This window comes from Lacerta agilis, chromosome 2, assembly GCF_009819535.1.
Source record: "Lacerta agilis isolate rLacAgi1 chromosome 2, rLacAgi1.pri, whole genome shotgun sequence".
Taxonomy (NCBI): domain Eukaryota; kingdom Metazoa; phylum Chordata; class Lepidosauria; order Squamata; family Lacertidae; genus Lacerta; species Lacerta agilis.
The window spans coordinates 97,738,406-97,765,625 of record NC_046313.1 but is presented as its reverse complement, the minus strand read 5'-3'; the positions used below and the strand labels follow the sequence as shown (position 1 = coordinate 97,765,625).

Sequence of the window (27,220 nt, the reverse complement as noted above, 5' to 3'; positions counted from 1 at the left end):
ACCAACTAAGTTTGTTATTGGTATGAGCTTTCAGGTACCAAGTCACAGTAGATATGTGACTTGAAGAGGGTGTGGTCTGCTGTACTAGCATGAAGGCGCACATGGCCTCCATGTTCTGATCAGTGTGTCTTCTCCATTTTGTATGTTGCTGTGTGTTTGGAGAAGTGACTGCTTAGTTGCAGTCTCTTGGGACTAACTTCTCTATGGAAAAGTTCTAGTTGTTATGTAACCTAAGCCTGCCTTCAGGGATATGTCTGTGAACCTGAATGAATCTGTGAGTAAACTATTTTTTATATTAAAGTTAATCAGATTCTTGTGTTTATTCTTTTTAAGAGGGAAAGGCAAGGGATTTTATCAGGAAGGAATCTTCAATAGTAAGACTCAGATGAGTCAGCAACAAGCTGATCACTGCGTAATCTAAAAAGGGAGGTGTTTGGAACTCTGCTAGAGTATGGAACTTGCCAGCGCAAGTTTGGAAGGATATTATTAAATAATATATATCCTCTCCTGCCTCCCTAATCATCCCCACAGTGGACATGTGAGGGAATGTTTGGTCCAGCCAGTCGAAAACTTCCTGTTTCCTTCTGGCTGGGACATACTTCCTCTGCATGTGACTAGAGGTGGGTGTGACCTTACCTGTACAGGTAACTAAAGGACAAGGCACACAACACCCTCTCTCTCTCATTGACTTCCTCCATCGCTGGTGCAGCAGCATTTAGCTAGAAATGCTCTGTTGGCTCTCAGCCAACAGAGGACACTGGGACTATCTCCATATGGGATAGATCCACATGTATATACTTTGTAACTAAGTCTGCCTTCAGGGATCCAACTGTGAACTGATGATGTGAGTCAACGTCTTTTATATACTTTACCCAAGATTGTGGCGTGTTTATTCTTTTAGGAGGGATATAAGGGAACTTACCAGGAATCTAATGCTGAGAGGCTTAAGCAAGCCTGCAACCAGCTGTCTGCTGTGCGTTTAAAAGAGGAATGTAAACTCTGCTAAGTTATAGAACTTGCTAGCACAAGTTAGGAAGGATATTAATAGACAATATATCCCCTCCTGCCTCCCTGAACATTCCCACATATACAAAACAAAATAAAATAAAAAATTCCTTCCAGTAGCACCTTAGAGACCAACTAAGTTTGTTCTTGGTATGAACTTTCGTGTGCATGCACACTTCCTCAGATACCTGTAACATTCCCACATATAGTCATTACAACAAATAAGGGGCTATTATATTAAAAAGTCATGTTCCTTTTCTCCTTTTTCAACAAATTCCATGTCTTGACACCATTAGAGTGCACAGTTTCCCACCACTGGCTGCTGCTGTTGGCAAACACAAAAAGCACATCAAATTGATTGACACCAATGTGCTGAACTATAGGTTAAGGACTATGCAACTCAGCACCGGGCTATCTTTTTCACTTTGTAGCATTTAGTTCTCATTTATTTTGCCTTGCACAAGGATTTTTAATGGGCAGGAGAAGCAAATGCAGAATTCCTTATGCAGGGAAAAGGAGCCTTAGGCTGTCCCAAGACAGTGAGCACTGAAGTGTTGCTAAAGTCCTATGGAAGGGGAAGCTCCATAGGCTGTAGACTATAACTCCTGATTGTTGGCCATGCTGGCTGAGCATGATGAGAATTGTAGTCTGTAACACCTGAGTGGCACCACGTGGGCTACCCCTGCTCTATGGAAATCCAGATGTGAAAAAGGGGGTTATTGATTCAGAATGATAACTGTCCATCGACAGCTTTTGAAGCCACCCCCGGTGTCCTGAATGGGATATTTTTAGATAAGCGAGCAATTTTTAATTTAGGTAATTGGCTTAGCATGTACACATTCTTCTAACAGACTGCACTAACAAGGCTGCATGGAACCTGAAAGAACAAATCAAAAGGGATGTTAAAGGGATTTCTGTTTGTTGTTGGTTAGTCCCCCCCCCCTTTCTTTGCTCAAGTATTAGGGGCCTGGTTTCTGTTTTGCTGACCTCTGCCCACAAAGCTTTTCTTCTAAGCTCTGATTAGCTAAACAGTGATTGTCGAGACTTTCTTTTGCTGTTGTTAACTTGCATGAATATTGCCAACATGCCTAATTGATCCGTAGAAATGCTGTACATTTTACCTCCAGGGAAAAAGACAACACAACGTCTGACTTTGAGAGCTGGTTTTCATTTTCTTCTCCCAAGTCGATGATGGAGGTGTTGTGGCTTCGTTTTAGTTTTTGTAACTTAAACTCGGAGCCACCTTTGGACACTGGCATGCTTTCCAGGTTTGCCATTAGCAAATTGACCGAAGACTTCAGTTCCTCAATGTACATGTTTTCCATTTCTTTGGATACAAATTTAGGAAATTTGCGCTCCTATGATTGAAAGACAAAAGTAAAATTAGGGCACAATCAACAGCATCATGTTAGCATGCATTTATAATTATATTAATTGTCGTTCAATAAAATATACCCAAAGCACTGTTTATGTTATACCAAAATTGTATTAATTAGGCAGGCATTACTGATATACAGATTTGGGGTGGGGGTGGGGAATGGTATGCAAGCAAGCCTACTAAGAAGTGCATAACTGGTTTTGAAGCTTGATTTTATCTACATTTTGATAATTTTATTATTTCTGCTGTTTTTGATATCTGTTCCTATCACAATTTTTATTGAATATTTTGTACCATTTTATTTAAATCACTTATATACCTCTTTTGATATATTAAGCAGGGCATATAAATCTTGATATTAAATAAAGGTGAAAACAGGAATTCATCCAAGCAAACATTTCTATCCTATGCTTTCTAGCATAAATGCACCACTCAGGGTAGCTTACAACATTGAAAACACAACTTCATAGAATAATAATAATAATAATAATAATAATAATAATAATATGGGCTAACCAATGAAAAGAGACAGAGTCAGCGTTTAAAGCCAGCCATAAAACATAATAATTGTCTGCTTCAGCACAGTGATAGTCTGCTGGAACAAAAATATCTTTGGCAGAACAAAACAGCAAGGGAAGGAACTGTCTGTTCACAGGGCAAGATAATCTAGGTGCACCCATGGAAAAGTCATAAAAATGCAATCTACCAGTAATAAAAACAGAAGAAGAAGAATCATGTTAACATCCCAGTTGGTATTTAGCTGATAAAGACTCTTGAAGTAAGAATGAGCACAAGAAAAGCCCTGCTGGGTCAGGCCAAAGGCCCCTCTAGTCTAAAATCTTAGTGGCCAACCAAATGCCTATGGAAAGACTGCAAGTGGGACCTGAGGGCAACATCCCGTCTCCCCACTTGCAATTCCCAGCAGCTGGTTTTCAGAGGCATTCATTGCACCTAGCTGTGGAGGCAAAACAAAGGCGCCAGTTAGTAGCCACTGATGAAGACTTCCACTGCCTTCAACCATTAATAGCATCATGGAATGCCTTCAGCTGCCAAGAGACCTTGTTAGAATGAAGCGACAGAATGCTGCGGTATTAGAAGGGAGTGTGGCACCTGACCACATGGAAGGGATATCACTCTTCAGTAAAAAAAAATACAATAGTAAAAAAAAAAAAAAGAACTCCTGCAGATAGAAAACTGGCATATCGGGGAGAAAAGTTCTAGCCTAATCCTGTGCCTGCTTGCAAGGAGTTTTTAACACTGGAGAGCATTCAGAAATGTGACCCTTCAACTGGAGCCTGAAGTGTTGCAGTCTAGCCTCTCATCTCATGTTGCTGCATGCATAGACCACACCGTAGAAAGGCTGGCCAACACGTATCTCTTCTGGCAGCGGATTGCAACGTCTAGGCCCTGCCTGTACCTTGAGAGGTCTGATTTCAGTAAATGGGAAAATATGGGCAAGCTCTGTGCGCCTATTTCAGGGGATGGTAGAAAAAGCGGGAGCAAGGGTAGCCAAAACTATGAAGGACTTAGGTGTTCAGTGGATTAAAATGGCCACCTTGGGAAAGTTGCTCTGCCCTTATACTCTCCCAAATGCTTAACATACTTGACAAGATGACCCTCCCATGCCAGGTCTAGCAAAGTCCTCCACTGTCCTTAAGAGTTTAATCTAGGATTTGGATATGACTCTCAGAAATCTCCCCAGTGTTTTTAACACTCTGAGTTGATAATCTTATTATGCTTTTCACAGGCTAATGGTGGCTCTAATAGATAAACAAGGAGAAGGAGGTAACTAGGACTTAACAAAGAGACTCTAAAGTAAACTCCAGGGGAGTGGAAGAACTGGTCTCAGAAGCAGCTCCTTGCTTCCACAGTGGCTCATGCGACATGGTTCTGGATTCATATCATTTTATGTTTGTACCTACTTGGCATCTGTGTGACCAGTGGCGTAGCAAGGGTGGGGCATAGGGGGCAGGGCACCCCAGGTTCCAGCCTGGGGAGGGTGACAGTCTGCGCCACGCCCCCATGAGTATGACTCCCAAGCCGCCACCTGGCAGCCTTTGCGCGCGAGCAGCCGCTGCACAGAGGGGGTGCCGGGCGGCAGCTTGGGAGTCCAGGTGGACTGCGCATGTCTGCAGCAGCCTGCACAGCCTGCACATGTGCGGACGTGCGCAGTCCGCCCAGGCTGCTGAGGACATGCACAGTCTGCCCAGACTGCCAAGCCGCTGCCCGGCACCCCTTTTCCGTTCCTTCCATGTGGTGGCTGCTCGCGCGGAAGGGCTGCCGGGCGGTGGCTTGGGAGTCTGCCCAGGCTGCTGCAGACATGTACAGTCCGCCCGGGCTGCGTTCTGTAGCACATGCGTCATGACGCATACGCTATGGAGCGAGGTCCCGTCCTGGGGGAGTGCCCCTTGGCTTGCCGCCCCCGGCAGCTAAGCGGCTTGGTACGCCTCTGTGTGTGACCTAAAGTAAAAACATTTCTAGCTTAGTTTGCTAAAAGATTTACAGAATGCTAGACGTTTCTGTCAAGCATATGAGGTCTAGTGCTTGTTACGCTGCAAGTTTACTTAGGTTGGAGGCAGGGGCGTAGCAAGGTGGCGGGGGCGGGCCGCCCTGGGTTCCATAATGGAGGGGGTGACAAATTATCAAGGAACATTATTTTTTGAAAATGCCTGCTCCGAAGGTCTTATCTTACTATACTAGGGATTATATAGCTATATATGAAATTTCATGCATATCGGTTAATATCTTGACCCTCCTCCACCAAAATAGCTGTTCACTTGGCTGTTTTCCTATGTCATGAAGGCTGAAATTTCAGTTCAGAGAACACTTACTGTTCCCAACCCTAACCCTGTGGAAAGCCATCTAATTAGACTTTGAGATGTTTTTAGGAGGTAATTTAATTATTGTTTGATTTTATACCAATGTTATGTATCTGATGTTAGACATCCTGAGCCCGACTTTGGCCGGGGAGGGTGGGATATAAATAAAAGGGTTTTTTAATTTTTACTTATTATTCCTTTGTAAGAAAATATGAAATAACGTAAAACCATTTTTGCGGGGGGGGGATCAATGGGGGGGTTGACAAGAAATTTTCCGCACCGGTTACCACCTGACCTTCCCATGCCTGGGGGGGGGGGGGTTTGACAAAAAATATTTTGCCCCCGGGTACCAATTTACCCAGCTACGCCCCTGGTTGGAGGTTGCCTTGGAGAAGTAGGCAAGATCTTACTGCCTGCTGAAGAGAGATTATTCTACTATAGAATAACTACTGACCTCTTTAGTAGGGCCGCAATTACTGGTTGAGAAATGGGGGCATTTTGTGAAAAGCTACCGAACTCGGAAGTTGCCACTCATTGGATTCATCAGGGCTGTGTGAGGACAATATGTTCACCTCAACTTCTGAACCATGGCTTAATTTGCAGATGGCTTGGCCAACGTGAGATGTGAACAATTTCTTCCACAAGCATATGCTGACCAATCAAGTGCACTTATTAATCATTGTTCTCGAAGCTTCTTGCTGGTTCCTGCTCACTAACAATGCAATTTAAAGGCATAGCCAGGGCTGCCAGGTGAGAAAGAGAACAGAACTCCTGTCCAGAGGATGAAATTTTGGCAGATGTAGCTTGTCATTCAAGTTTCATCTGCTGAAATTCCCTCTTCTCTCCTGTTATTAGAGGTGCAAGAGCCCTGACCTCCTTTTCACCTGTGCAGACAAAGTGTGAACTAACTCATGTTGCATTACAAATGGGAAGAGGCCGGTGCAACTAATGGGGTGAGGTTGGGGCTACACCAGCAAGAGGGTTGACTCTGCTGCTGGGGGGCTTGTGCAATCCCAAACTCACTGCAGATGTTGCAGCAACAGGAACAGGGAGATATGCTTCAGATGCTCCAGTCTTGAGGGTATAATCTTTTGCTCCAAGGAAGCTAGTCTCTAACCTAAGAGCAGTACCTGATTTTCCCCCTACATCATCCCTCCCCACTCAACTTCTGTGAGCCCCAGTGAGCACGGCCAATTGTCAGGGATGGTGGAAGCTGCAGTCCAAAACATCTGGGAGGCACCTGGTTGGGGAATGCTGGGCTACAAGGGCTCCCTGAAATGCTTCATGAAGAGCTCCTGCCTCTGCCACTGGGTAAAGGTAAAAAAGGTCAAGGACCCCTGGACGGTTAAGTGCCGTCAAAGGCGACTACAGGGTTGTGGCACTCATCTCACTTTCAGGCCGAGGGGGCTGGCGTTTGTCCACAGACAGCTTTCCGGGTCATGTGGCCAGCACGACTAAACCAGTTCTGGTGCAACGGAACACCGTGACAGAAGCCAGAGTGCACAGAAACGCTGTTTACCTTCCCGCCGGAGCGGTACCTATTTATCTACTTGCACTGGCATGCTTTCGAACTGCTAGGTTGGCAGGAACTGGGACAGAGCAATGGGAGCTCACCCCGTCGCAGGGGTTCGAACCGTTGACCTTCTGATTGGCAAGCCCAATCCTGTTATCACATGGAGTTTACAAATCGGTCAGCATATTAACATGTATTGAAACCAGTTGCACAAGTCATTCCACTCACCTCTCAGCCTGTACAACCACGTCATTTTATGCCCTGCCCAATTTTCACCTTGAGTTATTAACACACTTTATATTAATAAGTATTTGACTTTTGCATCCTTGCCCTGGGCCTGAAGATTAATTACTTGTTGCCAGTGAATTTACCCTTTAATGAAGAGACAATGGGCAGCATGTAACCAAAAATGTCTCCATTGGGCACCATGAGAAAGTGCCATATATAACAGGAATGCCACAGAAGGAGTTTCTCATTAAAAGGCTGCTCAGCAAATGAATGTCCTTTATCTCTGGGAACTTTTCAGCAGCTGATATGAATTCATGTCCCTTTATGGCATTTTGAGGCAGGAAACGCTGGATAGCAAACTATTACGCTCATCTGCTGTTAGCTAAAAAGTTTTATGATCAGATCATTGTCCCCAAGCCTTCTTTTTTAAATAGACTTTTGATGCTTATTAGCCTTGTAAGGCACTTTCATAAGCATTGCTCAAACAAGTAAATCAGGTCCAGCTATGGGAAGCCCAGCCAGATGGGTGGGGTATAAATAAATAAATAAATAAATAAAAATTATTATTATTACTATTCATTACCAACAACTAGCAGAGAATTTCAAATCTGGTTACCCATCCATCCCTTTCACTTTTCTGGGCAGTGCTGTCTCTCGTTCTGTGATCAAACTAAACATGATAAACCATGGGGGAGAGACTGTAGCTGAGTAGTAGAATGCATGCCAATGGACACAGGTTTAATCTCCACCATATCCAGATAGACAAGGGGAAAGTGCCTGTCTTAAACCCTGGAGAGCCATTGCCAGTCACACTTAGATGGGCCATCAATCTGATTTGGCGTACAACAGCTTCCTATGTTCCTATGACTTCTGCAGCTCTTTTGTGGATTTCATTGACAGTGTTACATATAGAACCTAACATATAGGGTTGCTACATAGTCTACCAGAGGATGTCCCATTCAGGGAGGCTTCCTATTTAATCAACACAGTTCATCCTATGTGCGTGCAGCAGGAAGAGTCTGGCTCTCCTTCACTCCTTTGGCTATAATTGGTTATATCCAATGGCAGCCTCTCTTAGAGTAGACACACTGAAATAATAGACACAACCAGTGCTTTCCCCCCCAGCTGGAGCACAGTTCTAGCACCTCTCAGATGGGCGCCACTCTGGGCCAGTGTTTCCCCTGCCCGCTTATTGTCTTTACATACTTTGGAGAAGCCCAAAACAAACATTTCAAGTCAAGGGAAGCTGGCCAGCAAGTCAACACTTTTTTTTTTTAGACCTATGACTCCACCTAGCTCCTAGCCACTCCTAGTCATGATTGGTCAAGCTACAGAGCGGGGCCAATTCATATTTCCCAGTATACCTGAAGGAGTGTCTCCACCCCCATCATTCAACCCGGACACTGAGCTCCAGCGCTGAGGGGCCGTCTGGCGGTTCCCTAACTGTGAGAAGCCAAGTTACAGGGAACCAGGCAGAGGGCCTTCTCGGTAGTGGCACCCACCCTGTGGGACGCCCTCCTATCAGATGTCAAAAAAACAAACAACTACCTGACATTTAGAAGACATCTGAAGGCAGCCCTGTTTAGGGAAGTTTTTAATGACTGATGTTTTAATGTATTTTTTATCTTTTGTTGGAAGCCGCCCAGAGTGGCTGGGGTATGTATGTATGTATGTATGTATGTATAAATAAATAAATATTTCTTCAATCCATCTCTTGTGTAGTGGTGGCGGGCTTTGAGCTTTCCAGTCAGGCCTCTACCATTGCACACATGCATGCAATGAGAGGCAGAATACCAGTGTTATCCTGGTTACCAACATAACAATTAAGTACCTAGCTTGCTGAATTCAAAATACCCAGTGGGAAAAGCTGACATGAAACCATCCTTGCCAGCTAATTACTTTCAGTTAACTCTAAAATGTAACCTGTGATGCTATGCGGGGAAGCAGAATCTGTAGCAGAGTGCCACGATTCACATGTGTGGCATCTGTGCTGTGAAGTAGGCATGGCATGCTCTTTGAAATATGCTCTGTCCTGAGCAAACAGAGTGAGCATTAGAACCCCACAATTTTGCTAGGACTCAAATCTCATAAATGCGCCCAGTGCCTATGCATAGTCCTTGTGGCAACTCGGCCCTCCATATATTGTCAGAGCACAGTTCCCATTGGCCCCATCCAGCATGGCCAATGGCCAGAGACGATGGGAGTTTACATAGCCCAACACCATCTGAAGGGCACCAGGCTGGGGAAGGCTGGTGTGATTGAATGCATCACTTGGGTATCATTCTCCAATCATGTCTTTGCGTCTGATGATTTGTACTGTGAGTTTCAGCAATCAGAAGCTTCACAAAGTTCAGTTCTGGAACGGGTTTTAAAGATCAAACTTCTGAAGATGATCTTTGTGAAATGTCTTCTGACTTAAGACATAAAAGACACTAATGACATAAAAAGTCTGTTCATAAAAAGGACTCCTGGCAATAAAAAAATAGAGCTATAGTTCTCTTAGGAAAATGCCCTTAAGCAAGTTGGATAAATATACTCTGCCAACATTCACTGGAGGCAGAATTCAAGGATTAGTAAAATGCTTTAGCATTAAAAAAAAATAAACCCTTCTCTTAAAAAAAAAAAAGCTTTTCTATCAGGCAAATTAACAAGGAGCTTCCCATTCCAAGTTCAAAGCTTCAGAAACCTTTCCTCTTTATCAATTTAGCCACAACCATATCTAGTAAAAGCTTAACAGCGAAACTGATAATGATTTGCCCAAGGTCAGCCTGTGAAATTTGAACTTGAGGTTCTCACATCCAAGCCCATGACATATGTCATGTCAAGGACTGATGCTCCTAGCCTGAGACAAAGGGACATTTCAAGTACCTTCAACCTGGGAGTTGAGCATTCATTGTTCTGAAGAGTTGCTGGATTGGAAAGCTCCCTGACTTAGGTGACAACTTGTATCTAATTAGAATTTTTCAGCGCCCCTTTCAGAATGCCCACATTGTATTCCTGTTTATAAAGATTAATTAATGTGCATATTTTTTCCTGTTATCTTATTAGTATTCACATAAAAGTATGGTTAAGCAGTAAGATAAACAAACCAAATTACCACCAGTGTGTTACCAAGCTGGAACGCAGTATTCTTTCAACCTGCTTTTTGGTATTACACAGTTACTTAATAAATACGGAGCAATACTGTACTCAAGGAGAAAGAGGGCAAACCTTCCACTTTAAGCAGGGGTGGGGAAAGAATGAATATATGGTTTCCGCTGTTAATTTTTGCAAGTATCCATTTTGGTCTACCTCATTTGTCCATATCTTTAAAGTGGTCTTTAATATTTTTTTTGGAATTCCTGCCTGCTGTGATAATGACTTTGAAAAGCAGAATGCACAATGCAAGGGCAAACAGGGGAAGCGAATGGTGTTCCTCCAAACGCTGGCGGTAAACAACGAAGCACAACAACCATTCATAATACACAAGCTCAGTTGGGTGCCTCATGATTGCTTTGCTGAGAAATCGCCCTGGAAAAGCCCTATCTTTTTTTGAGATTCCTCAAAGAAGCCCGGCAAATGCTGGTACGTAAACAATGAGTGAGGCATTTACCCTACAGGGATTTGTGGTTTACTCTGGAGGGACTTGTTGTGCATCTGCGCTTCTCAGTAATGAACTGGAGGGGCCTGGAATTGGTAATATATTTAGCTGCACGGGCTGTCAAAAGCACTAAGGATATATCTGGGCTTGTAAGGAAAACACTACATCATATTTGTTCTTGCAGATGGGAAGGCTGGGACTCAGATTCCAATTTCTCTCTCTCCCAGAAGAATAACAAGAGTGATGTGACACAGCAGCTGGTGACCCCTCCCTATCAAACCTTTCAGGGGTTTCCTGATCCTCCCCCAAAACGAGCTCAGTAGCTCAGGATTTGGCAGTGCCCTGGGGGGGGGAGGGGAGGATCACAGCTCAGTATCAGAGTCTAGGCTTTGCAGGCAAAAGGGCCCAGACTCAATCCCAGGCATCTCCCAGTGCCAGACTTTGTTGGGGTTGTTGTTACCTTGGCGATCTGATCTGCCATTTGGAGACGTCCATCGAGCTCCCGCCTAATTTGTGCTGCTTGTTCGTCTGGATTGTCCAGCTGCACAAAAAAACAAAACCAAATAGTTAATACTGTTATAGCAATAATGAAAGGTGGGGAAAGCAGCCAGTGTTGGAAGAAATAGCATTACAGCATGCCTGCCTGCCTGCTTGCCTATCTATCTATCTCTCTGTCTATCTATCTCTCTGTCTATCTTTCTATTTATCAATCATCTATCTATCTATCTATCATCTATCTATCTATCTATTTATCTATTTATCAATCTTTCTATCTATTTATCTATCTATCTATCTATCTATCTATCATCTATCTATCTATCTATCTATCTATCTATCTATCTATCTATCTATCATCTATCTATCTCTATCATCTATCATCTATCTATCTATCTATCATCTATCTATCTATCTATCTATCTATCATCTATCTATCTCTATCATCTATCATCTATCTATCTATCTATCTATCATCTATCTATCTATCTATCTATCTATCATCTATCTATCTCTATCATCTATCTATCTATCTATCTATCTATCATCTATCTATCTCTATCATCTATCATCTATCTATCTATCTATCTATCTATCATCTATCTATCTATCTATCTATCTATCATCTATCTATCTATCTATCATCTATCTATCTATCTATCTATCTATCTATCTATCTATCTATCATCTATCTATCTCTATCATCTATCATCTATCATCTATCTATCTATCTATCTATCATCTATCTATCTATCTATCTATCTATCTATCTATCTACTTTGTAAGATGCCAGAAGATGAGAAGCAAGCATAAATAAAATATAGACATAGCACTTTTCAAAGTTTTCTGCACTACTAATGATGCTGTGTAGTCATTTGCAGCCTGTTGCACGATCTATCAGACACATTGCTTTATCCCTCTGTATCTGCATTTACCCTTTCTTGCAGTATTTAACTGTAAAGAGAAAGGCATCTAGTGTCAGAAACTCCAAGGATTTGTACCATCTCCCCAAAATGTCTTCCTTCATAAATGCCATTATGTGTTGTCATTGTCGTCGTCTTCTTGTTGTTCAACTTCTCTCACCACCAAAGGAACACAAGTGAATAGTAAAGAGAACCCGCACAAGCGACGCTGACACAAAACCCCCCACACATACATTAAGTAAAATAGAAACATTGCCTCCCGACCCCACCCCATCCCCACCCACCACGGCCCCCTCCACCTCTTCCCCCCTTTTCTTCCTAATGTAACCCTAATGTCTCAACAAATGAAACTGACCTATGGAAAATGTAACTTGAAAAAAGAGACATTGCACGTACCTTTGTAAACCAAGAAAACTTTAATAAAAAAGAGGAGGGAAATAGAGATACTGACTAAAAACCACTTTTTATTTCATTTTTCACTCATTTAGTTCACCCCCCCCGCCCCGCAGTACTACCTCCATTCATTTTACTGGGATTGTTCTATGTCTTGCTCCTAAGAGGAACCTTAATTGAAAATACTCTCAAGTGAGGATCCAAAGCTTACTAGGTACAGGGATGCCCAGCTTTTTACCTTTGACTGCATGAATTGCTCTGTGCCTTGCCTAGAAATATCCAGATTATAACCATGTTTTGTTTGTGTGAGTGTGTGTTTGTGTGTGTGCTTGCAAACCATCCAACCAGATTATTACCATTAACATCTTTTTTTGCTTCTGCGAGAAGAACTGATACCTTACTTTACTTTCCCAAGACAGCTGCTGCCATTCTTCACTATCAAATGCCAGTTATGCCTTTTATACAGAGAAAGAAAGTTTGACTGCTGAAAGGACATCATTGCTTAAATGCACACCCCCATGAACTTTTTTATTAAAGGCACAGAAAGCTGATAATGGCCAAGATATACAAATTGAAATCCAACCTCTGTTTGAGATGTGGTGGAGAAATAGGAACAACAATACATATGTGGTGGAGGTGTGAGGAAATTAAGTTCTGGACAGTAGCACATGAAGAATTAAGGAAGATGTTGAGAATATCATTAACAAAGAAACCAGAGGCATAGCTTCTTGGACTGTTAGATGAAGAGATACCACCGGGGGAAGAATTTTCCTATATGCAAGTACAGCTGGTAGAGTAGTGATAGCTACTAAATGGAAATCACAAACTATACCCACAAAGGAGGAATGGATTTGTAAATTAAATGAATATTTAGTTTTGGCAAAATTAATGGCCATTATTAGAAATCAGTCGAATCAAAAATTTTAAAAGGAGTGGAAATGTTTTGATGATTATATGGTAAAGTATTGCTCAAAAAAGATATGCTAATATGCCTAGATTAAAATATGAAGCATCCGATAGAAGAAAAATTTGTAAAGATAGAAAATAAGAATACATAGAAAATTCGGGAAGATTATAGAATGCAAAGATTACTGTAACTAATATAATGGGAAGGAAATCGAGTTGGGGCAGAGGGAAGTGGGAGGAGGGAGAAAAGAATAAATATGATTGATTGACGATATATAAAGATATGGGGGGAAAGGGTGGTGGTTGTAATACGTGTGTAGTGCAATATAATATGAGAAAATCAATTTTTTTAAAAAAAACAACCATGAAGTACAACATGAAACTTAAAGATGCTACTGAAACTAAACACATAACAGAAACAGTGGTCATTTGATGGTCAAGGAAATTTGTTAGATATTGGAATGTTTTTATCTGGTAACAGAAATAAAGAAGGCGATTAGAAAAAAAGAAAGATAATGTCTACTTTCTGAAAGTTCAGGCATGATGTTCCTTTTGAGGTCCCTCCTTTTCCACCCCTGTGCAAGGTTCTTCTTATTATATCACCTATTGACTGCAGAGAAAATGCACCACTTTCCCAAGTAACTTTCAGTGTAGTCCTACTGCACATGCTTGCTCAGAAGTAAGTGTTCAATTGAGCTTACACCGTAGTAGAGTATTCTCAGCCTATCATTGCCAGAAACCTTCCGTGTATTTTATCTTAATTATTGATCAGTTCACCTCCTCTCCCCTCAGACTTTGCAAATGCCGAAGCTCTCAGCGATCCCTTCTAGCTATGGGAGAGGAAGAGAGAGAGAGGGGAAAAGAAAATATCTCCCGGAGCGCTTTGTGTACAGTAGCACTATCTTTGGTGACAGTTCTCCATAAAACACTTTTATAAGCCGGCTTGGGGTTGCTGTAAATACCGCCCTATATTTTATCCTTCTCGGGAGACAAATTGCTCCATACAGCAAACGCTTGCTTGGTGCAGTGCAGTGCAGTCTGGAAAGTTACAGCCGCAGGAACCATTACGGTTTCAATTCCCAATCTGACTAGCCATGAGCGCTTAGGTTATAGTTCCCTGAATGTATTAGGCTATGCCATCTATCCATCAACGCATTGCTGAACCTGCAAGCTGCACCAGCTGCTTCTTTACACAAGCGCACAGGCAGGTGTTGCAGTAAACAGTATTCGTAAACTCAGGTCGCGTTTCTGCACACATGGGCGAGTTCCTGGCTGCTCCTGGAAAACCTCTCATTCCAAGGCAAAGGATGTTGAAATGTGGGAAGGGACCTATTCTGCTCTCAGCGAGAACTGCTATCAGGTCCTTGTTTAGCAGAAGTAGCAACCCCTCTCTGTCACCGCACTATTGTCCCCTGTGTAAGAATGCACTACATAGACATTCCTATCTATAATAATATATAATAATAATTTATTATTTATACCCCGCCCATCTGGCTGATTTTCCCCAGCCACTCTGGGCGGCTCCCAATCAAGTGTTAAAAACAATACAGCATTAAATATTAAAAATTCCCCTAAACAGGGCTGCCTTCAGATGTCCTCTAAAAGTCAGTTGTTTATTTCCTTAACATCTGATGGGAGGCTGTTCCACAGGGCAGGCACCACTACCGAGAAGCCCCTCTGTCTGGTTCCCTGTAACCTCACTTCTCGCAATGAGGGAACCGCCAGATTTCAGTGTCTGGCACTGGATTTCAGTGTCCGGGCTGAACGATAGGGGTGGAGACGCTCCTTCGGGTATACATGACCGAGGCCGTTTAGGGCTTTAAAGGTCAGCACCAACACTTTGAATTGTGCTCGGAAACGTACTGCATTGAAAAGACTTATTGCTGTCTACTGCCTCTGTATTTCAGTTAAGTGAAGGATATTCCTACAGTCATGGTGCTTTCTTTGGTAATTCAAAAGCTTGTTATTCTGAGCTCTTTTAATTGAGGTTAACTGCACTGCCCAAAATAAACTTGCAGGCTATATTTGGAAGGGAAGGGTGCTGTTTTGCTTGAAATATGTCCTCTTGCTTTCCTTACTACCATAGCACCTTTCATTTTGCAGGCATTTTCAAAGAACAATCTCCAGAAAATGAGGACCAATCATTTGTATGGAGATGTTAGTTCCAAACCAGCATCCTCAGGTCAGTGCTCAGACAACAGATGCCTTGGCCCTCCGTGATTTAGTGGACCACAGGGACACTGATCTCGGGTTTGCAAGGACATCTCCTACAGCTGCTGGCAATGACATATCTGCTTCTGAAGGAAAGCAGGACATCAAGCATTGACACACTTTTTATGGTAACTCAAAGATTGCATCTGTGTCTTGAACTAATGGCCTGAAAGCATGTTCCAAAATAACATTAGGGCTACTTTTCAGAATAGTGTCACCTCTGATTCAAGATCCATACACATGGCCTATGAGACACATGTTCCAGCCAGATTTGTTTTCTATCAGAAAAAAGCCCAGACACTGTAGCTGCTTTCAGAACCTCAGCAGGCAATGCAGTTCTCACATTAAGTCTAGATGACTCAGGAAAAGACGCCAAGGAAATGAAGCTTAGTAAAACAAGGTTAGTCTCCCCCCCCCAAAAAAAAATCTGCAGCAAACTTGCCTAGATTTGATGGGTGAACTGATCCCACCATAATTCACAATTATGTGAATTATGACCAAGTTATAAATTTAATGTCAAGAATTGCTAAGGTCAAAAGCTCTCCATTATTATGAGATTCTGAAGTACGTTTGTAGTTAAATTTACTGTAAAAGAGCTCTAAAACATATTCTTCTATATTCTCCTTTTTTTTTAAGGTAAGAGCCTCTCTGAGGTAGAAGCTTCTCCTGCCGCAAAGCTTTGAAAACCGGGTCAGAAATGTCACTGGAAGTGGTGCTTTGTGGTCACGTAATGTTGTTTCCAGGAGCTGCGCATAAAAAAGGTGGCTGCCCACATATCATACAGAAACCACAGATAAGGTCAATGGGATAAAGTCAACAGAAAGTGCCACAGGGATGTCAAATTATGGGAAGCAACTCTTCCTAGATGAAGCTTCAGTTTATCTTTGGCTGCTGTGTGACTCTATTTCACATATGTCACAGTACGTGTCCAGTTCATTTGTGCTTCTATGTACAATCATTGTAGTCAGTGCTATTTTTCCAGAAAAAGAGGTGCCAGAACTCACCATGAATGCCTCCCTTGTTCTCCCCAAAATAGCAATGGTACCCACCATTTATTATGGTGCTGGAGGAGACTCTTGAGAGTCCCATGGACTGCAAAAAGATCAAACTTATCCATCCTTAAAGAAATCAGCCCTGAGTGCTCACTGGAAGGGCAGATCCTGAAGTTGAGGCTCCAGTACTTTGGCCACCTCATGAGTAGAGAAGACTGCCTGGAAAAGACCCTGATGTTGGGAAAGATGGAGGGCACAAGGAGAAGGGGACAACAGAGGATGAGATGGTTGGACAGTGTTCTCGAAGCGACTGGTATGAGTTTGGCCAAACTGCGGGAGGCAGTGGAGGATAGGGGTGCCTGGCGTGCTCTGGTCTATGGGGTCACGAAGAGTCAGACACGACTGAACGACTGAACAACAACAACAACAACAACCCACCTGAGAAGTGCTGGAACTGAGTTCCAGCGAGCTCTGGCTGAAAAAATCCCTGGTTGTCTTATATTGCTATTTCTATCAGTTACATTGGCTACCTCTGATACTTTATGCTTTTTTTTGCATAATTTGCAGAGCCCCCCCCCCTTTGCAGTTTGTGTCCCCATTACGCTGACCACACAGGCACAGACCATATAAATGAACTTACAATCCATCTGAGCTTTAGCTATGAAAATATTAAAGTTTATTGGATTGAAGTCAGGCCTTTTTATGCAATGAGAATTACAAACATATTAGATTTGACTTACGAACTAATCTCAAATTTCAGCTGCATCACTATTATTTGGCTAGATTTGATGGCAGGAATATGTGGCCTGCCCTGTCTAAGAGCCTGAGGCAGATAACAGCATTAGAGACAGAAAGAAAAGAAAATAGATTTCTATCTTGCAGGCACACACTGAACATATTTCTTATCTTGGAATTATGGAATTATGGCCATATTGAGGACGGGCAATTATATTATACTGTACATATTATTATATCCAGTGTGGCTGGAAGTTTTAATTGGTTTTAACGGCTATCAGCTTGATTAACAAGTAATGAACATGTTTATTTGGCAAGGCTTATTTTAACCTCAGTTTGCAGGGCCGCAGTGGCGTGGCGAGGGTGTGGCGTTGGGGGTGTGGCGCCCAGGGTTCCAGCCTGGGGAGGGTGACACTCTGTGCCACCCCCCCCCCCGCGCACGAGTGTGACTCCCAGTGTGGTGTAGTGGTTAAGAGCGGTAGACTTATAATCTGGGGAACCGGGTTCGTGTCTCCGCTCCTCCACATGCAGCTGCTGGGTGACCTTGTGCTAGTCACACTTCTTTGAAGTCTCTCAGCCCCACTCACCTCACAGAGTGTTTGTTGCGGGGGAGGAAGGGAAAGGAGAATGTTAGCCGCTTTGATACTCCTTCGGGTAGTGATAAAGCGGGATATCAAATCCAAACTCTTCTTCTTCTTCTCCCAAGCCGCCGCCCGGCAGCCCTTCCGTGTGAGCAGCCACCTCTTGGAAGGGGTGCCGGGCGGCAGCTTGGGAGTCCGGAAGGACTGTGTATGTCTGCAGCAGCCTGCGGACATACGCAGTTCACCCAGGCTGCTGAGGACATGCACAGTCTGCCCGGACTCCCAAGCTGCCACCCAGCACCCCTTTGCTGTCCCATGCGGCGGCTGCTCGTGTGGAAGGGCTGCTGGGAGGCGGTTTGGGAGTTGCACCCGTGGGGTGTGTGTGTAAGTATTAATACTCATATGCAAAAAAATCATTCATCAGACCCGATTTCATTAGGATTGTCACCTGACCAGAAACCTTGCAGCCTTCCTTAATCCTGTGCCTTTAACAACAGCTTGACCTGCAGAAACCAGCAGGTAAAGCTTTCCACGACACAGATAATTTTCCACATAGCTATGCAGAAGCTGACTATTTATAATAAATGAAGCCATTCGCTCATATGGATGTGCATTGTTGGTGCTGGCAAAGAGGCTGCAACCTGCTGTTACTATTAAATTTTCTTTATTATACCAGCAAGCACCCTCCTCCTTCATCTATTTAACGATCAAAGCCTGAAGTACAAAAATAAGCAAAAGCTATGAGAAAGAGGAGACAAATTGGTAAGAGCCAGGGCTTCTTCCCTTCGTTACTGAAATCTTATTTCACAGTTCAGAGATTTCAGGCCTGTGCCTGGGTGTACTATAATAAACATATTCCCAAAGCTTCAGGCAATTGGTCCACCTTTTCTGAATGCTAATAGCAAAGGGCAAAACAGCTTTATTACTATAAATAAATTTGGCTCTGCCACACACACACACACACATCGTGCAATCAAATAAGTGTCAAGTTCTGGATATTACTTGCAACTCTGTTTACTTGGAGAGTGTTTTGTGCATTTACTGTAGGAAAACTATGTATTCATTCATTCATATTTGTAACCTTCCTGTATCCCAAACACTTGAGACAGCACCGGCATTTAGAAGCATGTGGTATTTGTGTATGAATGTGTGCGTGGATCTGTCTAACTGTGCTTACAGGACAGTACCCATACTGGAGAACAATATCTCCCATCAAGATGTGCAGCACAAATTGACCTCAGAGTTAGAACAATGAGAACCATAAGCTTCAGTGCTCAATGTCACTGGAGACTTTAGGTTAGAAGAGCCCTGGTGCATCAAAACGAAGGCCTATCAAGCCTAATACTGATTATTATTATTATTATTATTTTTTAAAAAACACCATTCTCCATCATTTAATGAGAAATGAAATTGTATTAAAAATTATCAAAGGGGAGAGAAAAAATTGGTGAAATTCTCATGGGTGGGGTGCAGGATTTTTGTTGTACTTAAGTTACTTTTCAAGCAACTGAGGGCTGTGTGTGTGTGTGTGTGTCCTTTCCTACATTCTACAAATAATTTCACCAGCGGTCTGCAACCTGCAGCCTTCCCGGGTGTCTATGCTTCCATTAAATCCAACTTTGCACGTCCCCCCCCCCCAAGATCTGGAAGCATGGAGAACCGGGGTGGTTGCAGAGCACTGGAGAAATGTTTACTGGAAGAAAAACACATACACATCAGTCTCAAGCACTTCACAATGGTATGATACAAAAACGGCACGCTAGCCGAAATTCTAAAGAGATCTGAAAATGATCTGACAAGCTCACACACAGGACATGAGGGCAACATGTTCTTCAGCATATTCAGAGTCTTAGTGCCTCTGGTGCTGGAGACAGTATATCACCACTATGGCTATCAGCCATTGGTAACTTCATCCTGCACTAATTATTCTAATCCCTTTTTAAAGTCATCCGAGCTGGAGGCCATCATACATCTTCTGGGAGTGAATTCCATAGCCAACTACCATCTAGTCCAACATCTTGTGGGACGCGGGTGGTGCTGTGGTCTAAACCACTGAGCCTCTTGGGCTTACTGATCGGAAGCTCACCAGTTTGAATCCTTGTGACGGGGTGAGCTCCTGTTGCTCTGTCCCAGCTCCTGCCAACCTAGCAGTTTGAAAGCATGCCAGTGCAAGTAGATAAATAGGTACCACTGTGGCGGGAAGGTAAACGGCATTTCTGTGTGCTGCTCTGGTTCACCAGAAGCGGCTTAGTCATGCTGGCCACATGACCCGGAAAGCTGTCTGTGGACAAACACCAGCTCCCTCAGACTGAAGTGAGATGAGCACCGCTCATCTCCCGTCCTGTGGCACCCAGCAACTGGTATTCAGAGTAATTACTGCCTCCAACCAGGGCAGCAAACAACCACCATCATGGCTATAACGTACGTGTAAGATCATTTATTTATTTAGAGGGACGTGGGTGACGCTGTGGGTTAAACCACAGAGCCTAGGGCTTGCTGATCAGAAGGTCGGTGGTTCGAATACCCGTGACGGGGTGAGCTCCCGTTGCTTGGTCCCTGCTCCTGCCCACCTAGTAGTTCGAAAGCATGTCAAAGTGCAAGTAGATAAATAGGTACTGCTCCAGCTGGATGGTAAACGGCATTTCCGTGCGCTGTTCTGGTTCACCAGAAGCAGCTTAGTCATGCTGGCCACATGACCCAGAAGCTGTACGCCGGCTCCCTCGGCCAGTAACGTGAGATGAGTGCTGCAACCCCACAGTCGGACACGAATGGACCTAATGGTCAGGGGTCCCTTTACCTTTAAGATCATTTATAATGGGAACTGTGGTCTGGCAGTTATAATATCTAGTAAGCTATCAACCCCAAACCAGAAGAAGAACAGAACTAAACCACTGTACTATTAAACTGCATTGTTGAATTGGAAATAGGATAGGCTCTTTATTTTCATATCTTACCTGTATTAACTGAGGTTTTTAACAATGGGTTAAAAAAAAACACAGTACAGCAGATAGTTCAAATGAAGCAGCCGAGAGCAAATTGTTTGGCTTTCAGCCTGGGTTTGACACTGCAGAGAAATTCACATGTTAAGATGTGCCCTGATAATTATCACTGCAGATGGCATCCTTGAATGTATCATGCTTAAGCATAATGGCAATTCACTAAGCCACAGCAAAGAGAAAGATAAGTCTCTGCTTAATATCAGTGCCTTGATTACAAAAGAGTTGACGGCAGGAGAGGGCAAAGTGAAACATACAGCATTTTAAATCTCGCATGGCTCATTGTTTAAAAGCCCTTGACCATTATTATTGGTTTTTTTTTTTTAAAAAAGCCTCAGAACAGGAGAATGTCCTTGCCAACTTACAAGAGAAACCTTTCCCCCCGTTTTTTCTCTTTCAGAATGAATTTCTTAAAATCATTTCTAAAAAATAATACTTTCAATTCTCTCCACTTCAGTGCTTGTATGACATTTACTATTAATGTTTACACTTGAACTATGCTTTTGGGTTGGGGAAAAGGGGTTATGTTCATTTTGTATCTCCCCACCCCCAGTAAAAAATAAATAAAGTAAAAGTAAAAAAATGCTACTACTGCAAAACTCCTAGATCCAACGGCACTTCCAAACAAACTGTTTACTGAGCATTCGTTTCGATCTGTTTCCAGGGAGGTTAGAGAAGATGCTGTGTGAAAACAAGTGCTATCTCGTCGTTTCCAGTGGATTTCCCTGCCACTTTCCTTATCACTAAAAGCCACTCTTTGGGGGAAGTGGATCTGCTGCACAAGACCTTGCAACAAACTAGTTAATTTGATGGTTTGTGATGGAATCCCAACCAGAAATAGTGACAGCAAGATTACAAGAAGGTAATTTGAGACTGAGGCTCCGAGAATGGACCCCAAAACCACCTTATCAGAGGAAGTATTTACCGGTATTTAATATTATATATTTGTTGTATATGGCGGACACAATGGAACACAGCAAGACAGCAGAGGACAACTCTCACGGTGCTGAGCAATATTTTCCCCATAATAACTTTCTGGAAATTACCTTGGATGTAGGAGTGGAACCACTGTAATATGGTGCCCCCAACACTCCACCTTCCAGAAGGAAAAGTATCAAAATCCATAGGGAGATCAAGGATAGTGAGTGACGTTGCATTGGCCACATCTCTCTCCCAAAAAATGTTATCAGCCAGTGCAAGCAAGGTAGTTTCAGTGTCATGACCGGGCCTGAAACCAGACTGAAATGTGTCCACATAATCAGTTTCCTCCAAGCATGCTTGAAATCTGGTTGCCACTACCATCTTGAGTGCCTTGCCACCAATGGGGATATTCACCACTGGGTGATTGTTAAGTATTCCTGGGTCTTGGGAGGTCCTGTTAAGTAGAAACCAGTGGTTAGAGTGCTGGACTAGGAACCTAGAAGACTAGGGTTCAAATCCCCACTCAGCCATGAAGCTCAATGGGTGATGTTGGGAAGAAGAGAACTATGGGCTGCCACCTGAGCAGCTTGGAAGAAAGGTGAGATAGAAATGCAATACTATATGCCTGGGAAACGTGGACCACTTATAAACGCCATCTCCAACTGCTCGAAAGATTCCATCAACGGTGTTTCCAATTTTTTTTACACATCACTTGGGAAGACAGGCGAACTAATGCCAGTGTACTAGAAGAAGCAAAGATCAGCAGTGTTGAAGCAATGGTTATTCAACATTAACCTCATTGGACTGGTCATGCTGTGCAGATGCCTGATTATCATCTTCCAAAGCAACTACTCTATTCCAAACTTAAAAATGGAAAGCGTAATGCTGGTGGTCAACAAAAGAGGTTTAAAGACTCTTTTGTTGGGAAACACTGACCTGCGAGTGCTCTAATTGGAGAACCAAAGGTGTCAGGGACTTTGAAGTCACTCAAACTCAGGACGCAAGGGAGAAACGTGCTAAGAGGAAGGCACGCTTGGCAAACCCTCACCATGATCAACTCCTGCCTGGAAAGCTATGTCCCCACTATGGAAGGATGTGTGGATCCAGACTTGGTCTCCACAGTCACTTACGGACTCGCTGTTAAAACCATGTTTATGGAAGACAATCTTACTAGGCTATGAGTGATTGCCAAAGAAGAAGAAATAAAATAAAGAAATAAAATAAGTAGTGATGGATCTATAAGGATGACAAGAAGGCATTGCCAAGCAGCAGTTGCCACTTTTGACATAAGGAGCGAGAGCCCTCCTTTCTTCAATACAGGCATAGAATAGGCAGTGTGATGTAGTGGTTGGATTGCCAGACTATGATTGGGGAGATCTGTCTTTAAAACCTCCCTCAGCCTTAAAGATCAGCTGGTGACCATGGGTTAGCCCACCTTACCATAGCTGTCAACTTTTCCCTTTTTAAAAGGGAAATTCCCTTATTCTGAATAGGATTCCCCGCAAGAAAAGGGAAAAGTTGACAGCTATGCACCTTACAGAGTTACCTAACTCTAAAATGGGAGACCGTGCCATGCATGCCACCCTGAGCAACCTGGCAGAATGGTGGGATGTAAGTGATGGTGATGATGATGATGATGATGATGATACAAGAAGAAGAAAACCAGGTTATATGTGAACAGCATCTCAGGGTGCTCCCTTTGAATGTCTGGCATTGCCAGGTCACTTAAGTGGGAGCTGCAAATGGATCAGGAGATGGGGTGGGGGAGAATGACTGCTTTTTTGTTTCAATTCAATGATGTATATAAAAAATGAAATCCTAGAAGTGGCACAGCCCGGAGCCATTCCGAGAACACAATTGCTAAAATTGATTTCAAGGTTAACCACCAGCTTTTACTTTGAACTCTCTTTTTCATAGGACCCGTTTTTCTTAGTCTCCCTCTTTAATATGTCACCAGCGACTGTCCTGTCCTTTTGTGATATCAAGAGAGATGCTTGCTGGCTTATTATTCATATCTAACTGAATTTATCTCTGCCGATAGCCTACTGTACAAGTCTTAATGCTATTGAAAAGGATTTATTGGACATGCGGTGAACCTTTTATTTGACTCAGATTGGATTTTCTCTCTTGTGGCTGACCAGTGTTCTGGTTTGGTGGTATTCTTCCCTAGACCCTCTTCCTTGTTCTCCATGGAATTTATTCTTACTAGGCACAGATTGCTATTAATGATTGGTAGGGTTTTACTAGGAATTTATGGTCTCTGGACAGGAGTTATTAGGCAGCCACTTGTAAAGTCAAGTCAAAATAATCTCTCAAGCCATAAAACCCATGTTATGGTTAAAGCACAGTTTTCATGACTTGCGTTACTTAGGGTTGGGATGCAGTCTGGATCAGATTAAAGCATTGCTAGTTTATATAATAGGGAATCTGTATGCAATTGAGGAGAAAGATCATAGCTCAGTAGTACAGCAGGTCCCAGGTTCAATCCCCAACATATCCAGGTAGGATTAGAAGGCATCCCTGCCTGAAATCCTAGAGAACCACTGTCACTCATTGAACACACTGCTGAATTAGATGGACCAATAACATGACTCTGTATAAGGCAGCTTCCTCTCTTCCTAACTGGGATGATGTTACTGCAAAAAAGGGGGTGGGAAATATCAAATGCATGGTGGACGTGTAAAAGGGTAAAAGAGTATTGGGAAATGATCCATAATGAATTGAAAAAAAATGTTTTAAAGTACTCCCCCCCCCCAAACCAGAGTCCTTTCTGTTGGGGATAATTCAGATTGAAATTCCCAGATGTCAAAAAAGTTTATTTATGTATGCCACTACTGCGGCCTGTGTTTTGTTAGCCTAAAAATGGAAAACGAGCGAGGTCCCAACTAAAGAACAATGGCAACTTAAGCTGATGAAATATGCGCAGCTTGCAGCTCTAACATACAGAATAAGAGAACAAGAAGAACATACCTTTAGAGAAGACTGGAAAATGTTTATTGAATATATGGGGGGTGGGGGGTTGTGTACACTTGAAAACTTTGGCAGCATTAAGATAAATTCAACAGTGTAAATAAGTTTTGATGGATGCAAGAACGGAATACTGAATGGTTTAGTTTATGTAAAATATTCAGGGATTTAAGATATGGAAAATGAACAATGGAAAGAGAAGAATGGAAGTCATTGATATTTTAAGGATTTTTAAATGAGTATTTTAAATTGTATAACAGAAAATTTAATAAAAAATTATATCTATCTATCTATCCATCATCTAAGGAAATATCAAATGCAAACTGATATTATGAGAAACAATCAAAAATTTGCTTCCTAAAGTATGAGTCAGCATCAGGACTATTGGAACAGGAATAGCTCTCCTTTTATGGATGAGCTCAGCTGTGTAACCTACTAGACGAAGCATAACTTTCTAATTAAATTGGAGTATGATGCTTGAAATGCACCAAGACTACTGCTGTTCCTGGCCAGCTTCCAATCCCCAAGTGCTGATCAGCCATAACTTCAGCCAGCTGTGAATGTGCTGCTATATATATATGAATGATATTTCTTGCACATTTCCTAGTATGTTTCTTCTTGCACATAGGCTGCAATGGCTGCTCTCTAGTAAATTCCTGACATGGTTCTTGTTGTCCTTACTGTTTAAAAAACCCCAAAACCAGACGTAGGTTGCAGCAGCATGAAAATCTATAAAGACTAAGAACCAAACACATACTCAAGCAAGTAAGAGCTGAAAATTGGAGCAAATCTTCATTACAATTTCTCACGAGGTGAGAAATCTCTGTAATTATTCTCTCATCTATTTTTAAATATGTAGAGAGAAGTAGAGATAGAGCTATTTTAAAAAAAATCTACTGAAATGCATTTTAGTGGGTGTTATGTACTGAGCTTGGATCCTAGAACAATAGGCAGGTAGGATCCTAGAAGGCAGCAACCTGATTGGTCTGCAGGAGCCGTCCAATCTGGCTCCAGGAGGAAGTGAATCAGCAACCTGATTGGCCTGCAAGAACAGTCCAATCAGGCTCCAGGAGGAATCAGCCAATCACACAGGACCCACTGTGCAAATAATGTATATATAGCCAGAGGTTTTTTGGGGAAAGCACTCACTCACTGTTTACTATGAGATGAAAGAAAGAGCATGAAATCAACACTCAATTCCGAGTATATTTCAGTGGGGCTGTTTTACTACACTACCATGTGTGTGTGTGTGGGGGGGGGGATTTGTCAGAGTTCAATGATACATTTGAGCCAGGAAAAAACACTCAAAGGGTATTTCAAACAAATCCAGTTGTGGCCTAGGAAAGAGGATGTGACTGGGAATGGGGAGTGGCCTGGGAAGAGTCTCAAATGTCATACAAATGTCATAAATGGAGGGTTCTCCCCGGTGTTAAAAGCACCAAGAACAGAAGAACTATTACCATTCTGATACCAAAGCCTACCACTGGTGTACCCCCCCATTACATTTCCATAAAAAGAACCTAGACAGAAAAGCACCCACTGTACATAGAACACAACATCAAAAAGTACTCATTTATCTTTGCAACTGTAAAATATAACAAGGAGTGCCTACTGATTTCACCAGGAACACCTGACTCCAAACCCATGCTCAGCCATGGAGTCAAGGCTGCTCCGCACCTGGAATTGGGATTCAGATGCTTCCCAGATTAAGAAAATTGCCAAAGGTTGGAACTCACCCCTTTGGAAGGAGTGGAATTAGCTGCGAGTGGAGCCCTACCAATCCTCATAGTCCACTAACAACATCTAATGGTCAATGGTGTCAAAAACCACTAAGATGTCTAGAAATGCCGGGGAGGTTACATTCCACTCCCTTGCCTGAGCCAATCCATCCATCCATCCATCCATCCATCCCCAAATCAGCTGGAAAGTCCAACCAAATAGATGTCAGGATAGAAGAACTCCCAGTGCAGAATAGGCAGTTGTCTGTTGAAGACATGCCAGCAGAGATGGAGGGAAAAGGGGAGGGAGACAATAGAATGCAAGCAACTGGAGAAACAAGTAGGCAGCCAGTTAGTTGAAGTTCATGTGCACCAGAAGTGTCAGCTTTTCAGAAGGAGGAGGGGAGCCTGTGAGCTTCCGAACCCGCAGGGGGGGAGGGCTTCGAGAAAGAGAGCGGGAAAAGCAGTGTCATAAGAAAAGGACGCACTTCCGTTTTTGCTGGAGAAGGAAGAAGAAAGAAAGTGAAACTTCAGCCGAGTCATCATCACTGTGATGGACGCTGCTTGGAGAGAGAGAGCTCTGAGCTGATGTGTTTTGTTTGGCAATAAACCAACCCTTTTAAATTAACTGGACTCGTGTGTTATCAGCTGCCGCTCACAATAGATTAAGAAAATCAACGTCACCCGGGAATATTAAGATATTAAGAAGACTATATAGTTAATTTTATATTTGTGCAAAATACATTTGTATTTTCCATGCCTGTTATCCTTAAAGGTCTGTTTATCACCACTTTGGCACTTTGCTTGAAGTGGGAATGGGGGTGGTGGTGGTGGTAGAATTCTCAGCAGCAGCTGCAGG

At 42.8% G+C, this 27,220-nt stretch overlaps 1 protein-coding gene across 1 annotated transcript in view; it reads right to left on the bottom strand.

The window, feature by feature from the left end:
• The window catches only part of CADPS (calcium dependent secretion activator), a 337,985-nt gene that overhangs the window by 211,782 nt on the left and 98,983 nt on the right, over nt 1-27,220 (bottom strand). Inside the window, 2 exon segments of the mRNA XM_033141314.1 lie at nt 2,127-2,363; nt 10,984-11,064. Of these exon segments, the coding sequence (XP_032997205.1) occupies nt 2,127-2,363; nt 10,984-11,064 (318 nt within the window).